At 48.0% G+C, this 16,454-nt stretch overlaps 1 protein-coding gene across 2 annotated transcripts in view; it reads left to right on the forward strand.

Moving 5' to 3' along the window:
- The window catches only part of ATAD5 (ATPase family AAA domain containing 5), a 413,976-nt gene that overhangs the window by 126,076 nt on the left and 271,446 nt on the right, over nt 1-16,454 (forward strand). For both annotated transcript variants that reach the window (XM_086930884.1, XM_086930885.1), the window contains one exon: nt 16,107-16,243. In XM_086930884.1, the coding sequence (XP_086787010.1) occupies nt 16,107-16,243 (137 nt within the window). The remainder of the gene's footprint in view (nt 1-16,106; nt 16,244-16,454) is intronic.

The raw sequence follows: 16,454 nt of genomic DNA on the forward strand, positions 1-16,454 counted from the left end.
TCTGCACCACTGCACTCTGCACCACTGCACTCTGCACCACTGCACTCTGCACCACTGCACTCTGCACCACTGCACTCTGCACCACTGCACTCTGCACCACTGCACTCTGCACCACTGCACTCTGCACCACTGCACTCTGCACCACTGCACTCTGCACCACTGCACTCTGCACCACTGCACTCTGCACCACTGCACTCTGCACCACTGCACTCTGCACCACTGCACTCTGCACCACTGCACTCTGCACCACTGCACTCTGCACCACTGCACTCTGCACCACTGCACTCTGCACCACTGCACTCTCCGACACTCTGCACCACTGCACTCTCCGACACTCTGCACCACTGCACTCTCCGACACTCTGCACCACTGCACTCTCCGACACTCTGCACCACTGCACTCTCCGACACTCTGCACCACTGCACTCTCCGACACTCTGCACCACTGCACTCTCCGACACTCTGCACCACTGCACTCTCCGACACTCTGCACCACTGCACTCTCCGACACTCTGCACCACTGCACTCTCCGACACTCTGCACCACTGCACTCTCCGACACTCTGCACCACTGCACTCTCCGACACTCTGCACCACTGCACTCTCCGACACTCTGCACCACTGCACTCTCCGACACTCTGCACCACTGCACTCTCCGACACTCTGCACCACTGCACTCTCCGACACTCCGCACCACTGCACTCTCCGACACTCCGCACCACTGCACTCTCCGACACTACGGAGTTGATTAGGATAGCGGTGGTGGCGATCCGCCCCGCCATCGCAACCCGCAAATGGGTCCGCCAATTTTCCGCCAGTCGGCAAGATGGCCGGGCGGAATTTGGCCCCAATATGGTGGCGGTGCCTAGAAGGCACCGACATCCATATTAGGATGTGTGAGAATCAATGCCTTTCCATGGTGAAGATTCACTTTTGGGGCCCGTTATGGGCCCCGGTGGGGTGGTGTGGGGGGGGGGGGGGATAGGGGGCCACATTTGGGTGGTACCTATGGTACACCCCTACATTGCCCCGCACAAAGTGGCAGGCACCGCGTGGTGCCTGCCACGTTGTGCATGGCAATGCACAACATGGCATTCCACCATTTCTACGGGTGATGCAGCCAGCAACACCTGTCACAATGTTGAGAATAGGAATTTGCGTAGTCGCGCCACGCAAATCTCCGAAACGGTAAAAAATCTCCACGAGCACGCTAAAGTTCTGCAATCACGCGGAATTGCTTGTTCCGCGTGTTCACAGTGCTTTTTTCCTGTTCGCGAACGCTGTTTGCCTGCTCGGGGAGAAATATCCAAGAAACACGCATTTTGAAAGCGCAAACAAGCAAAAAATTCTGTGAAGCAGCGGATCACGGAATTTACCGCCCAGGCCTAGTTGAGAATGCCTGATGAGACGGTAGCGGTCGCATCATGATTTGGGTGGTGGGACAGCCGCGTGGCTGGCGGGGGGTCCAGTTTCCGCTAGGGTGGCGGGTGGTCTTAAGTCCACCCGCCATCCTAATCACCCCCTACACTACTGCACTCTGACACTGCACGCTACGACAATCTACACCACTGCACTCTACACCACTGTAATCTGCGCAACTGCACTGTATTCCAAAACAATTTACTCTATGCCACTGCAGTGTACGCCACTCTGCGTCCCTCCCCTCTGCATCACTACACGCCACTGACTCTACACTAATGAACCGCTACACCAGTCTACTCTGCAGCACTGCTCTCTCTGCCACTGAACTCGGTCACTCTACTCTGCGCCACTTCACTCTATGCTACTGTACTCTACTCTGTATCACTATTGCCACTCTACTGCACTTTATGCCAGTGCATTCTACACCACTTCACTCCTCTCTGCTGTGCAGTGCTCTACCTTGCACCATTCTACTCTACACCGCTCCAGGCTGCTCCACTCTGCACAACTTCACGCTACTCTGCAACACTGCATTTTACGCCACTACCTTGAACCACTTCACTCTACACCACTTCACTCCATGCTGAAATAATCTACTCTATGCCACTGCCCTCCACTCTCCACCACTGCAATTAACGCTTTACCACTATAAACTCTGCTCTATGCCACTGTGCTCTACCCTGCACCACTGTGCTCTACCCAGCACCCTGCACCACTGTGCTCTACCCTGCTCCACTGTGCTCCACTGTGCTCTACCCTGCACCACTGTGCTCTACCCTGCACCACTGTGCTCTACCCTGCACCGCTCCACCAATTTAATCTATGCCAGTGCACTCTACCCTGTATTATAAACCACTACACTATGTCATTTTACTCAAAACCAATGCACCCTACGTCACTGAACCTACACCAACTGTGTACCACTGCACTTTACCCCACTATTCTCTACAATATTCTACTCTGTCACTGCACCCTGACACTCTACACTCTGCGCCGCTGCACCCTACACTGCTCTACTCTGCGCCATACCAGTGCACTCTACGCCAGTGCACTTTACACCACTTTACTACAATCCGTTATACTCCACTATGATGCTCTAATCCATTAAACTCTGCTCCACTGACACTTTGCTCCAATCCTCTCTACAGTATTCAACTCTGTGCCATTCTCTATTCCACAACGTTCTACGCTACTGTCTATGCAACTTTACTCCACTCCATTCTGTGACACACTACTCCACTCTAAGCATTCCACTCTGACAATCGACTTCTGCATGCAACACCAACTCCCCGCTACGCCACTCTGCAACACTCTCCTCAACTCTGACACTGTACTCCACTCCGCTCAACTCTGTGCCCTTACACTCTACGACACTCTACTTCCTCCTCATCAGTCCACAAACTGTACACTACTCAATGACACTTCATTTCACTCCTGTCCACGCCTCTCATTTACGCTCCACGCCACTCGACTCAACTGTATGCCACTCCACGCCCCTCCATACCACTCCACTCTACTCCACTTTATGATACAACACTCCACACCACTCTCCTTTACCCCTTAACTTTAGGCCGTGCTGATCAGCAGCCACTCTGGTCTGCAACATTGCTTAAACATATTGGCAAAGCCAATAGCTCTTGCATAGGTGAGACCTATCCGTATTGCCAATGCTTATTTCCTTGGTGGGAGCAGGTCTGTAGCTCCCCTTGTCTGTCTGAAGGGCTGTCAAACTCTGAAGGGCTGTCAAACCAAAGTCTTTTGCCATCCTTTTGGCTCATGGTTGATGACAAGGCACTAGATGAAATATATCATAAACGCCCTGTTTGAAGTTGAAGGAATGCTTTTGTTTAATTGTTCTAGGTCATTTGTGTCCTTCAAGGTGTACATATTCTTTTAAAATATTGCAACTTGTCTCTAGATTTTTTTTAGAGGACTTGGGGCTGAGCCTCCTGCAACACGAAACACCATCTGAGAACACGTCTGAGATTCTCTTTGCTCTTCCCAGACAGCCTGTTCATTTCACAATGGCAGTAGATGACAAGCAGAGTTCTAGAATTCAAGAAAGTGAAGTCCCAAGGAGACTCATTTGTTTCCTGTAAACACTGGGGGTAATTGCTTAAGAAGGTCTGAAGATTTTATCACTTTCACCTATTCTCTATTAGTCTTTTAACGGTTGCCAGCAGCTGCCACAACAGCAGCAGAATCTGATCAATACTCACAACCTCATGCTATAACTTCTGTCTTTTTCATAGTTTTAAACATCCCACTGTATGATTTTTCATGAAGTGCTTGGTTGCAGTTCTTATTGGCTCTAGAGTTTTGTCTACTTATTAATTAGACATGGTGTGTGTGATTTGTTTGGCACATGGTTCGTTAGCTATCTATTCCTTCATCAATTGGCTTCTATGTGTCCAAGAGACCCTAGTCTGATCTGCTTCAGATTGTTTTTAAAGTACATATTTATTAGTTCAAGGAATTTTAAAGATTATCATAATAATTCTGGTGAAGAATTAAAAGTGTCATAACAGTATTGTAAGCTCCTCAATAGTCAGGCAAAAGAGAAAAGTAACAACTACTGACTCTTCCCAAATCCCACCCCAAATAGCCATGCATCGCACCACATAACCACCTATCAACTTAGCAAGTTTCTAAACAGAAACACAAGAATAGTGATCGTAAGTTTTAGCTTTTTAAGGCAATAGAAGTATGTTCACTACATCCATAGACAGCATAGTAATCTTCCTTCATCAGAACTACTACTTCGGCACATCTATTCGGTCGCATCACACAATCATCTGCCCAATTTAGGAGCATTGTGTGCCTTCCACGACAATGCTACATTTCTTTAAGCAAGGATTACTTCCAAACCTATAAACCTACACTTCTGTTTTGTGGCTTTAGTTCTCCTGATCTACTGTAAATATTTCAAGGCTTCCTGAGGGATCTCCTGTTCTGGTAACTCTTTATACAAGACTAATGGAGGGCGACCATAGGATAGAAGTTGCCCTGTGACTTTGTGTGTCTGGAACAATAGCTCTGAAATATATTTTGGCTATTCTATAGGGAGGCAATTGCGTTTGGTGAAAATTCAAGTTGTGTGAATCTAAATCTGGAGTATCTGGAGACCTTTTGGACACAGTCTAGAATGCGTTCCTACACTTCATCCATAATTTCCTAACATAGCGTTCCTTCCCATACCCATTTAATCCTTTATCTCTGCAAACGGCAGGAGGCAGAATATTGAAATGAGTAATATCATGTTTGCAGTTACCCAGAGTGACATTAACTAGCACTCAATATTTCATTGGTTCATGTTCGTCGCTATACCATGTTGCTCTAGCCACCACCACCAGAGCTGCATGTGCCATAAACTACCGAAAATTCAATTCAGTTTCTTCACATATAGTGTCAAAGGGTGTCAGAAGTGCCCAGAGTGCTTGTCTTCCAAGTTGGAGGATCCATTGCATGGGTGACAAGATTAGTGATGAATAGAACAGTTTTGTCTGTCTGCCTATCTCAGGTTGTGTCTACGGTGGCAAAGTCTTCTCTTACCAGAACAATTATCATCCTCTGAAAGAATTTGTTTTGGTGACACATGGTACATACTGGCTAAAAGCCTGACCGAATTTGTTTCAAACCACCTTTTAACATAATTTTTTTTTTTAATTATTCAAAAACCTTTATTTAGGTACTTTAATTCAGACACATTACACCGTGCTACATAGCAACTCAGATGAACACAGTAAAGACCAAGTCAAGCATTAGGAAACAATTTGACTGCACCTTGCAAAGAACATGAATATGTTGAGGCTTAAATCATAACATTATTACACACAGGTCCCTCCCCTCGCGAGGTCAGGAGCTCTTAGCTGTAACTGCAACGGTAAGCGATGTGATGTTGGGCGGCCAGTGAGGAGGAGGGGAGCAGTCACCAGCCAACACCGGCGACTGCCGCGGGCACAGGGATGGCGGGGAGCTTGGTAGAGGCAGCGCCACTGGGAAGGGTATGCGAGTGGAGATAAGTGATCAGAGGGCCCCAAATATCAACTGGTCGGGACTTGGCGGGTAGTAAGTCCCAGAACTCCGATAACAGAGTCTGACACCGAGAGCCGTCCTCCAGACAACTATCAGCCCATGGAGCAGCACATCGCTACCCTACGCCTGGCCAGGACCAGTATCATCGCAATCAGGCACCAAGAAGCATCCAGGCAGAATTTTACAAAGCCAAGTAAGCCCAGGGGAAGGTCCCGGTGCACAGCAGCACCAAGATGTCCGAAACAATGGAGCACACCGTCCGCCAGAATTCAGAGACCTTAGGGCATAACCATGCTAAATGCGCGAAGTCCGCATCGGGGGGCGCACAACGCATGCAGGTGTCAGTTGGAATGAGCCCTAGCTTGTGGAGCTGAGCAGGGGTGCGTTACAGCCTGTGCAGAAACTTAAAATGTATCAGACGGCGCCGATAGTTTGGTGACCGCTTCTTCGTCTGGTTGCAGCAGTATAGCCAGTCCGCCTGCACAATGTCCATACCCAGATCCGTGCCCCAGGCCTCCCTCGCACGATCAGTAGAAATGGAGGTAGACGTTAGACGTTAGAGTAAACTCATACAGTTTGGTGACTAGTTTGTGTGGGGACGGGGATGTATACAAAAAGTCAAGAGCCTGCATGGTAGATGGGGGCTGAGGAAATGTAGAGTGTAGTTTCCTGCAAATAGCACGTAGCTGGTAGTACAGAAGCGTATCAAACGCGCCAGAGGAGACAGGAGGGTAGTAAAAAGTGTTCCCTGTGTAAAGATCCACACTGTCCGCAAACCCAAACGCATTGCATGTTTAGACATGCCAGAAGGCTGAAGCGGGGGAACATCAGGGTGGTTCACTATTGTCACGACATTGCCAGAGAGTAGGGGAAGATTGGATAACCGATGAAGGCCGGACTAGGCCCTACGCAAGGTCTCGACAGTGTCCACCTCCGCGCGCACCGCCGGCACAAACAGAGCCGTGGACAAAGGCCAGGGGTATGTCATATCCGTCTCTACGGCAACGTGAGGTTGATAGGGGGTGGGATGAATCCAGAAGTGGAGAAAGCTGGCCTGAGCGCACAGGGCATAGTTCTTGAAATCAGAGCGCCCAACCCCCTGACAGAGGGGGTTGGGCGCTCTGAGTAAGGATATCATAAGCAGAATGATGAGGTAGCGCAATTTGCGAAAGAATTTAGTGGTAAGAGGGATAGGAACGTTCAAGAACAGATGGAGAAATTTCGGCAGAACCACTATCTTTGCAATTGGGAACCAGCCTTCCAGGGATAGCGGAAGCCGGCTCCAGGTCGGGATTCTTGATTCCAACCAGTCAACTGCACAACCGAAGTTAGATCTCCATAGTTTGTCCAGATCCCTACTCAACCAGATACCAAGATAGCGCGTGGGGTCAGAGGCCCACATAAGTGAACGGCGTAGTGGCATCGTTCAAGGGAAACAACACCGACTTGCTCCAATTTACTTGAATCCCGGAAAGTGCACTAAATCGTATGATTTCCCGAACGAGGGGGCTAAGGTTTTCCTGAGGGTTACGAACTTATAAGGGAACGCCGTCCGCGTACATGGATACGAGGAGGGAATGGGCCGAGAAACCTATTCCCCTGTGGGTGTGGTGCTTTTGGAGCCTGGCGGGCAGGGGCTCCATCGTAAGGGCAAATAGCATTGGCAATAGTGGGCATCCCTACCGTGTGCCCCGGTTGATACTAATAGTCAGAGACCTGGCCGTTGATGCGGAGACACGCCGAAGGGTTTCCCAGTGTGGTTCTAGGAGGTCCGCATACGTTTTATAGAATGAGGCAGGTAAATCATCAAGGCCAGGGGCCTTGTCGCAGGGTAGGCTGCTGATGTCGGCGAGTATTTCCTCCTTGGTGAATGGTTCATCTAGGAATTTCCTGTGGTAGTCTTCAAGCCAGACCAACAAGATAGGCTCAAAGTATTGATCGAAGGCCTCCCGTGATTGGGGGGGGCAGCAGAATATAACTGTGAATTAAAGTCAAGATAGCGGGTCTTAATCTCCTCAGGGGAGGTGGTTCTAGATGAACACCCATCCCTAAGAGCCATAACGTAGAAAGCAGCTTGTGGAGGACGAAGGAGGTTGGCTAAAGTACGTCCCGGACGGTCACCTTCACCGAAACGGTGGGCCCGACCCTCCCCACCCAAAAAAAAGAGCTTGCGGTTCGCCGCCTCTGAAATTTCTGCGTTTTTGGTGTATTTGGGCTAGCGTATCCGGACTAGGGTGCGCCGCCTGTGCGGCATCCAGATTTTTTTATGTCCGTCTCGAGCTTGGATAGTGTGGAGCGGATAGAGCGAAGAACACCGGCCGGCTTGGAAATACGTTCACCGCGTATGACGGCCTTAAAACCCTCCCAGAGTACGGACGTGGAGACTACGGATCCCTTGTTTAAGTCTAAATAATTAGTAATGGCAGTTTGAATGTCCGCACAAAAGACAGTGTCCTGGAGGGCGTTTGGGGGAAGACACCATGTAAACGCACATTGCAGGGAGTGGGGAAGGTGTATGCAAATCTGGACCGGCGCATGGTCAGAAAAGGTATGTGCAATATGAGTGGCGCCAATAAGCCAAGTCAGAACGTCCGGGCAGCTTGAACAGTGAGGGTTTAGTCCGGATAAAAGGAAAGTGCGTTACCCTGGTGGTTGATGGTGCCCCTTTCTAGTGCCGCACGAAGTATGGCGTCCGATCCCGGTAATTCAGGATTTTGGCAATCATGGGACGTGGAGGCAGCCCGGGATGCGGACCCAGAGACTGGTGTGCCTGCTTAACATTGAACACTGGGGAGAGAACATCACCGAAGAGCTTCTTGATTAGTTGTTCCACAAAGTCTTCCATCCTTGAAATGTTGGTGGACTCCGGAAGTCCCGTAATGCGGAGGTTGCTCCGGTGTGAGCGGGCCTCCAAGGCCTGATTCTTTTCCCGGATGACCGCTAGGATTTTGTCCATAGGAGTAATTGACGGTCTTGGGTAGCAGCATCCTCGGCGTCTGACACTCTGGACTCGACATGGAGTAACCAATTATCGTGTGAGTCAACGCGGGCCGTTACTGTGTCCAGACTGGCAGAGAGTTGGTCCAACTGAGTAGCAATTCCAGTCACTGTTGGTTTAACGTCCAGCATGGTTGCCTTGAGGTAGTCTTCTCGATTTGGGAGGCGTCCATGGTGGCAGCAGAGCCGGCAACCTCTGATTCAGCACCATCCTGTCTGGAAGACCTTCGGAGCTCGAACGCTATCTTGGGCTGTTTTGAGACAGTTTTTCCCATGATGAGGGGTCCAGTCGGCAGAAGAGAGGCCCTCGCGGGGCAGGAGGCAGTCAATCTGGGCCGGGGAGCACTAGCCGCTGCTGAAGGTATGAGGCAACCAAAGTTCAGCATGGCCCCTCCGATGAAGGCTGCAGGAGACCAGCGTAGAGACCCCTCGAGCAGTGGGAGAGGCAGTAGGCTTCCGAGATAATGAAGTGGAGAGGCCAACAGTGTCGCCCCAATGACAAACAGAGGAAGCAGGCAAGCGGAGGACCAGGCCGACACTAGACAGGAAGACCACAGGCCGGAACTCCAAACCCGACCATCAATGCAGTGACTACCTTCAAAAGCAAACCGCATCGGTTTGACCAGAGAAATGCCCATTCAACAATATTTGGAGAGTTCTCAATCCTCGGCGGAATTCCAAGATGGCCACGACCTGGTAGAGGAGGTGACTGTCTAGTGGTTATGTTCCCTCCACAGGTGCTTGAGCTAAGGTGAAGCGCAAGATGACAAGCCAATGCGCACGTCAGTAAATAAGCTTCCTGCGTCGGACCAGTATTCTTGTGCTCCGAAGCAATTTTCTCGTTTATCGGCATAGCTGCATATCGGCATTTCCCGCGCCTACCCAGAGAGTGGAGAAAGGAGGCGCAGAGTTACCTGTCAAAAGAAATTGCGCGATCTCGCAATTTCTAATTTCGTTCAAGTCTTACTTCAGACGACGTTTCAGCACGAGGCCTCCACCGGCAGCGTTTCCTGAAGAGAAGAAACAAACAGAGATAAGTGTCGTATTTCTAAAACCTTATCAAATGGACAATGATAAGTTTAAAACTCTAAATAATTAAAGATTACTAACGAAAAGACTGATAAGGAAAATACTTACCTGCATATAAATGTCATCTTTGGCCTATCCTAAGAAAAGTAAAGAAACCTATAGATATTAGAATAGTGTGAGTCTCAATACATTACATACTTAGGCTAAATAGATATTAGTATAGGTTAGTTGCGCGCATAATTAATGTAGGTTAGAATTAAGTATTTAGTATAGTTAGTAGGGCTTAACATTCAATTAATTAGGGAATTAGGGTCTTAGACTATTCCTGTAGGAGTACATACAAGAAGATAATTGGAAGATTTAAAGACTACTAAGGAAAACTAGATGGTAAGAGGCAAAATAGTATACCAATTTAAAAGAATTACAAAATAGGATTACCATAGTAACTGTTATCTTATTAAATAGATGTCATCACCTTAAGAAGAAATAAAAGACAAGAAAGCAGATACCCTGGAAAAGAAGAGAAGCAAGTTCTCTGGAGCTTAAGGATAGATAAATATTGAGATAGAGGTTAGAGTAGGTCAGGAGGTGTGTTATTATCTTTTCCTTTAATATAATTCAAGGTTTATCCGAAGTTTGTCTGCGGGGCGGACTAAGCAAGAGAAGCGGAAAGAACCGTTCCAGAGCAGTCTCTATTGTCTAATTTTTTATCCACTCCCCCTTCAGGGTTCCTAAGTGTCAAGTTTAATAATGGACTCAAAGGGTATCTTTCGGAGGGAGTCGGGAAATTAGCAACTCTGTTCCTGTGCAAGTCTTGCGGTAAGAGTTTTGAATTACAGACCGTGACACCCAAAGGTCGTGGAAGTTGTGGTTAGGGAGAATGCAGCAGGGCAGGCAGTCGGCACACCTGAAAGAAGGATCTAAGATGGCCACTCTGCCCGTTTCAGGCCGAAAGTCCAGGCCACAGCACTCCGAGCGCAGGAAAGGCCCCGGGCACACCACAGGTCATGAAGGGCCAAACCAGGCCGAGAAGGCACCACCAGTCATAGTGCGTCAAAGCAGATGGGCCCTGAGGGATAGTGCCGCCCCAGGGTGTGAAGGGGCCACAGTGCCCGGCAGCATTGGAGCAGAAGTGCCTCAGGGAGTATCGCACTTGTGTAGGGCCCAGTTGCGGCGACATCAAGGCGGTGCTGTTGCGGGGCCGGGCACGCTAGGCTCTTGCGGCCCCCCTCCCCCCCTGTAGAAAGAGGTGGGAAGCAAGGCCCGTTCTCGGTAGCACGAAGATCCATGGCCGGGGGACGCCGGTGATGCCCCAGGGGCAGATTGTGGCGGTGCGGGCAGCGCACGCACAGCGAAGCAGATGGGCGGCCAGTGGGGAGGAGATTGCGACTTCCAACCCGAGGCAGAGCCAGCATGGAGCCGCGGGTCCCGCCGCTCACATCGCTCAGCCCGGGCGCTCGCGCAGGCTGCAGGTAGCGGCCAGGGAAGCGGCACCCCGGGCCGGCCGGAACGGCTCACGGGCCCCCTACCTCGCCAGCAAGGTCAAAGAAGCGGCGCAACTCACGCGGAACCAGCTATCGATGCCACGAGAGCGGGCCACAGCTGTGGGCGACAGAAGGGAGTCTCGGCAGTCCAAAGCGAGGAAAGCCGATCCTCGCGAGCCCAGGAAAGTAGGCCCATCGTCCGCACCAAATGGCTTTCCCACCGACGCAGAACCCAGCTGGAAGGCAGCGGAGTGATAATTTGGCGCCTCACGTCGAGGGGATTCCGAAAGCAGCGTTGGTGTGCAGAGCAGGTAAGTATTCCTGCAGAATTATGCCAGATTGTCGAGCTTGGCCGGCAGAGCCCACTCAAAGTGCGGCCATCTTGCAGCCGGCCAAGCCACGCCCCCTCATCATCAGTCACCTTTTCCATCTCATGAGTTGCCTGAAGACTGCTTTACCAGGGACAAAGGTGTTCTGAGGATGCATTCCCCTTGAGAATTTTGATGATATATACTAGTGGTATTCAAACTAGTTTTAAAGGGCCTCTGAACTTCCACAAACACATTAGCACTACTCCTACAGCCTGCATGACAGTCAGCCTCCCTTTAATGGCCTTCTTCCTTTCCACAAGTATCCTTGAAAAATTTCTCAACTCATCATATGTTATGCTGTGCGGGTCATTCAAAGCCCAAGAGACTTCTAACTGACTCAAGAGGGACTTATCTAACCCTGGAAAAACTTGAACTTGCGATCACATTTCCTCAGCCAGCCTTTTATTTTTATTTATTTTATTTTGAAAGTTTTATATAGCGCGGACAAGATCTTTGCAGATATCAGAGCGCTTTACATAGAAGGGGTACATGAGGGAGCATAGTCAGACAGATAAATCAATAGATCCAACAGTACAAATCGGTGGCTGCAAAGCCAATCATGTGAGTAATAAGACAACTAATACAAATAAGCAAAGGGGTCAAACATGTAGTACAGATCGGTGCAGAGTATTAACAGAGTTCGAGATAATAGTTCAAGTGTATTTAGCCATGAGGATAGCTTTTACTTCATTTTTAAAGAGTGTAGTGGAAGAGATAAGCCTGGTTTCGGGAGGGAGTGAGTTCCAGATCCTAGGCGCCATTCCTGAGAAGGAGCGCTTATGTTTTTTCCTTCCAGAATCTTCGAGGTTTCAGCAGAAGATTGTTTGTGCCTCTAGTGTTTCTAGCTCCGCCACAGATTGTCAGCTTCTGAGCGAGGTAGCCGGGTGAGTTTAGGTGTACCGCCTTGTGTGTCATGCAGGCGATTTTCAGATGTATTCTGGCTTCAAAAGGCAGCCAGTTTAGGGATTTCAAGTCAGGGGTAATATGGGAGTGCTTTTTTGACCCAGTGATGAGTCTCGCTGCAGCGTTTAGAGAAGCTCTTAGGGGTGCAGTTGTAGTTAGGGGGAGTCCGCAGAAGGCGATGCTGCCGTATTCTATTCGAGGGATGACTAGTGCTTGTACTGCGGTTTGGAAGTCTTTGGCTGGGAGGAAGGGTTTAAGTTTCCTCAGAGTATTGATTTGGAAGTTCGCTCCCTTTGTTGCCTTGCTGATATGTTGCTGCATGTTGAGATTGGTGTCGAGTGTTATGCCTAAAGATTTTGCTGAGTCCACGATGGTGGGTTGGACATTGAGTGCGGTTAGGTGTTTAAGCCAAATTTAGTGGTGGAGATCTTCGCTGGAGGTGAGATCAGAAGGAACTCTGTTTTCAGGGCATTGAGTTTGAGATGATTATCGGCAAGCCAGGATTCGGTGCCTCTGATCGTTGAGTTCAGGAGCAAGATGTCTTTGGGGGATTGTAATTTGAGATAAAGTTGGGTGTCATCAGCGTACATGTGAAAGTGTACATTGGATGCTTGTAGCAAGGTGGTGAGAGGTTCCATAACTAGGTTGAACAGAGTTGGGGATAGAGAGGATCCTTGGGGGACGCCTAGCGTTACAGATATTGGCGAGGACATCAGGTTGTTGCTCTTGAATTTCTGCGACCTGTTGTGAAGAAAGGAAGTGAACCACTTGAGAACAGTTCCAGATAATCCCATTCTTGTGTTTAGTAGTTCTAGTAAATTCTCATGTTTAACGGTGTCGAATGCTGAAGAGAGATCAGGAAGGATGAGGAGGCAGGTGTCGTTTTGGTCTAGCATTTGAAGTGCGTCGTCAATTATGTGAGTCATAGCAGTTTCTGTACTGTGTCCTGCTCGGAAGCCTGACTGGTGAGGGTTGAGGAGATAAAATTGTTCAATGTGTTTAGTCAATTGTAGTTGTGCGCATTTTTCCAGCAGTTTGGCGAGAGTGGGAATATTGGTAATGGGACGGTAATTGTTGAGATCAGAGGGGGGTCGGCTGTAGGTTTCTTTAGTAAAGGTGTGACTTGTCCAACTTTGAGGGAGTCAGGTATGCTTCCTTGTTGGAGAGAGCTGTTGATAATTTTAGTCCAGAGAGGGAGAAGCAAAGGAGTAAAGTCTTCTGTTAGCTACCTGTGTCATGGACTATACACTCCTGTCATCCAGGAATCAAGAGCATTTTATCTGACCAGCTGTCAGTCTACTGAGCGTCTGGTTTCAGCAATGCCTCTCTACTAGCCTACAGACCCTCACTTTGTTTTAAGAATGTCAGCCCCTCATCTGGGCAACCCAGAGCCCTAAAGACACCAAGCTGATGCCACACCATGACATCGCGACCTCCGCCGTTGAGCCCAATAGCTCGGCACACACTTGTAAGCAGAGTCTTGCAGTTTAGCAGCCAAGTAAATGTGCCATCTGTGCAGCAGGGGTTTCCTATTGTACCCGTCTCTCAGTCTGTTCATGCAGTTTTTGTGGGTCTTTGTGTAACCTGGTGGTTACAAGTTTCTCTCTTCGGGAACAGTCATGGGGGTATGCTCTTGTTTTAAATTTCTATATGCTTTCCCTTGCCTTACAAAAATATTTGTCAGAACATTGATAAAATGGATGCCACTGAGTTGATTATTAATATTCAATATTAAAATGTGGGTGCATATGGATGATGATACCTTGTGAGTTTAATGTAGTAGTTAATGCCACTCATCAGCAGTTTCTAAGCCCTCTGTGTAAGGATAAGTCTGCCATGCTGGTATTTAAACACATGATTATCAGATCACTATGTTTCATCACTGGCCCTTTAAATGATTGAGCCATCCTTAAGCACTATTGATTTAAATGTACGTTTACATACTATGCATAAACCCATCCCTGCATTATCCATACCCTTGCATGGATACACATGAAATCACTGCTACCGGACCCCTTCCTGGCCTCGTCTGTTAATGGAATGAGTTTGGAAGTGATAAGCATGTTTTGCCTGATAGATTGTGGCTTCTGGTGCCCAGCTATGAATGCCCCTGAGGTTGTTTTCCACCTTTGACTAATACTGGAGAACAGTCATGGCTGTGATGCCTAAAGATTGGGATGGGTGTAGTTTTCCTAATTTGTGCTCTGCATCATACCCTGTAAAACCGCAAGGGGTTCTTTGTATCCCTTATGCTCTTATTATTTATGTTTGCATTGATACCGCCAGCCCCCAATTTTCAAAGCTCCACAGACCCACAGGCGGTGCAACTCAATTTGCAGACCATTGGAATAGACCCTAGTTGTTCATGGAGATCCAGTTGTACCAGAGAGGACAGCTGTTCTCTTTATTAAAGAGAGCTGGCTTCATGACCAGCAAATATTTAAGTGGCCAACATTCTCGCCAACATTTCTTTACTGCAGCCTATGAGTATTACAGTGCGCATCTGAGAATCAATACATTTCAGTGAAGTCGAAATGGTGTCCTGTGCACACGATAAGCTTAGTTGTTTTCAAGTGAAAACCTGATATCTACAGAGTCTGTATGAATGAGAAACAGGAGTCCTGTGTGTTAAAGATGTGGATGTTTTAATAACGTGATGTTAGATCAGTACATCCAAGAGAGATTTCTACATCATAAAGTAAATAGCCGACACGTGTTTCGTCACACCATGTAACGGCTGTGACTCTTCAGGGCTGAGACGCTAACAAAGCGTGCTGTGGTTAGCCAAGTCTCGTGTGGGAGATCATGGCGTGTGGGTAAGGGTAAAGTGGTAGCTGAAAGTACTTCGTGGCAGGACAGATGTGTCCAGATAGCCAGCTCTATCAGCACGGAGAAATGCACGGTTCTGTGCGGCAAGGTTTCTCCTCACCTGGGTGATGTAATCAGGATGAGGAGGAACCTTGGATTAGAATGTTCCAATGTTGACATACTGCTGCCTTCTTGACGGAAACAATTGATAAGCTGAGAGGCACACTTGAGCCACTGTTGGCTGTCTGCTAAGGAATTGCCCACTGTATCAAATTGCAAGACCAGATCCAGGAAAATGAGCAAAGGAACTGATTTGTTGTTCTCTTGAAAGTCTACTCTTAGAATGTCCACTTCCACGTTAGCATTTGAAACTTGGTCTGCTGCGATTTGAAGTTAACTAGTGTGAATGGGTCCTAGTATATCTGTGCTTTTAGGAGAAGAATTCTGGACTATTTGTGCGTACTCCTCCGAGAGATGAATTGGGAAATTCCAAAATAGTTAAATTAACTTCTGTAGTATATGAAAGAGATGGGATAATACAGCAATCAGTCAGTCAAAACAAAGTTTATTTAGACCATGGTCTTTAACAAATATCAAAGCCCATTACAATTATTAAAACCGCACAGATTATACATTCTCAACACACCAAGGAAATTGATACTCTATCAGCAAAGCAATAAAATACCAGCAGTCAGGTAAGTGTACTGTTGGGATTGCTTTCCACAGGAACAAATCACTCCTGAATAGTGAAATTTGCTACTTCACAATGGACAAAGAAGCTGTGGCGTTCAACCTGCTAAAAAAAATTCAATACATTTGTACACAGCATGTTAGCTTTTTACAACTGTTACTCTCTCTCTTGTGTATGTTTCCAGAAACCTACACTGATCAACTGACCTTTGCTGAAAAGCTGAAGTAGAGAATTCATGATATCATGAAATTAGCCTCTTTGCCATTAGTTCAACAGACCAATGTGACTTCTTCTTGAGCATGATTTGGAAGTAAACATGTTGATTGAATGAGTTGCAGTTTAGTCAACTACTTTTTTTTTATTTGTAGATACTTGGGACGAATCTGCATTTGAAGAGGATTCTGGAGATGAGGATTCTCTATGTAATACATTACTGATCACTGGGCCATCAGGTGTGGGAAAGACCGCTGCTGTCTATGCATGCGCTCAGGAACTTGGCTTTAAGGTTTGTATCTGTAGCGTAACAGCACGACAGGAGAAGAAGTGTTGTTATCATAAAGATTTATTGTAGGTACAAGGGCTCGCAGGGAGCGGGAATAATGGCAATCACTACGGGAGTCAGCTGTCATCTGTGACACAGATAACATTGACGTCACTTAAATACACTCAGAACATTCCATGTGACGCGGAGTGACGCTACCTAACGGAAAGGGAAA

Source organism: Lissotriton vulgaris, chromosome 7 (assembly GCF_964263255.1).
Source record: "Lissotriton vulgaris chromosome 7, aLisVul1.2, whole genome shotgun sequence".
Taxonomy (NCBI): Eukaryota; Metazoa; Chordata; class Amphibia; order Caudata; family Salamandridae; genus Lissotriton; species Lissotriton vulgaris.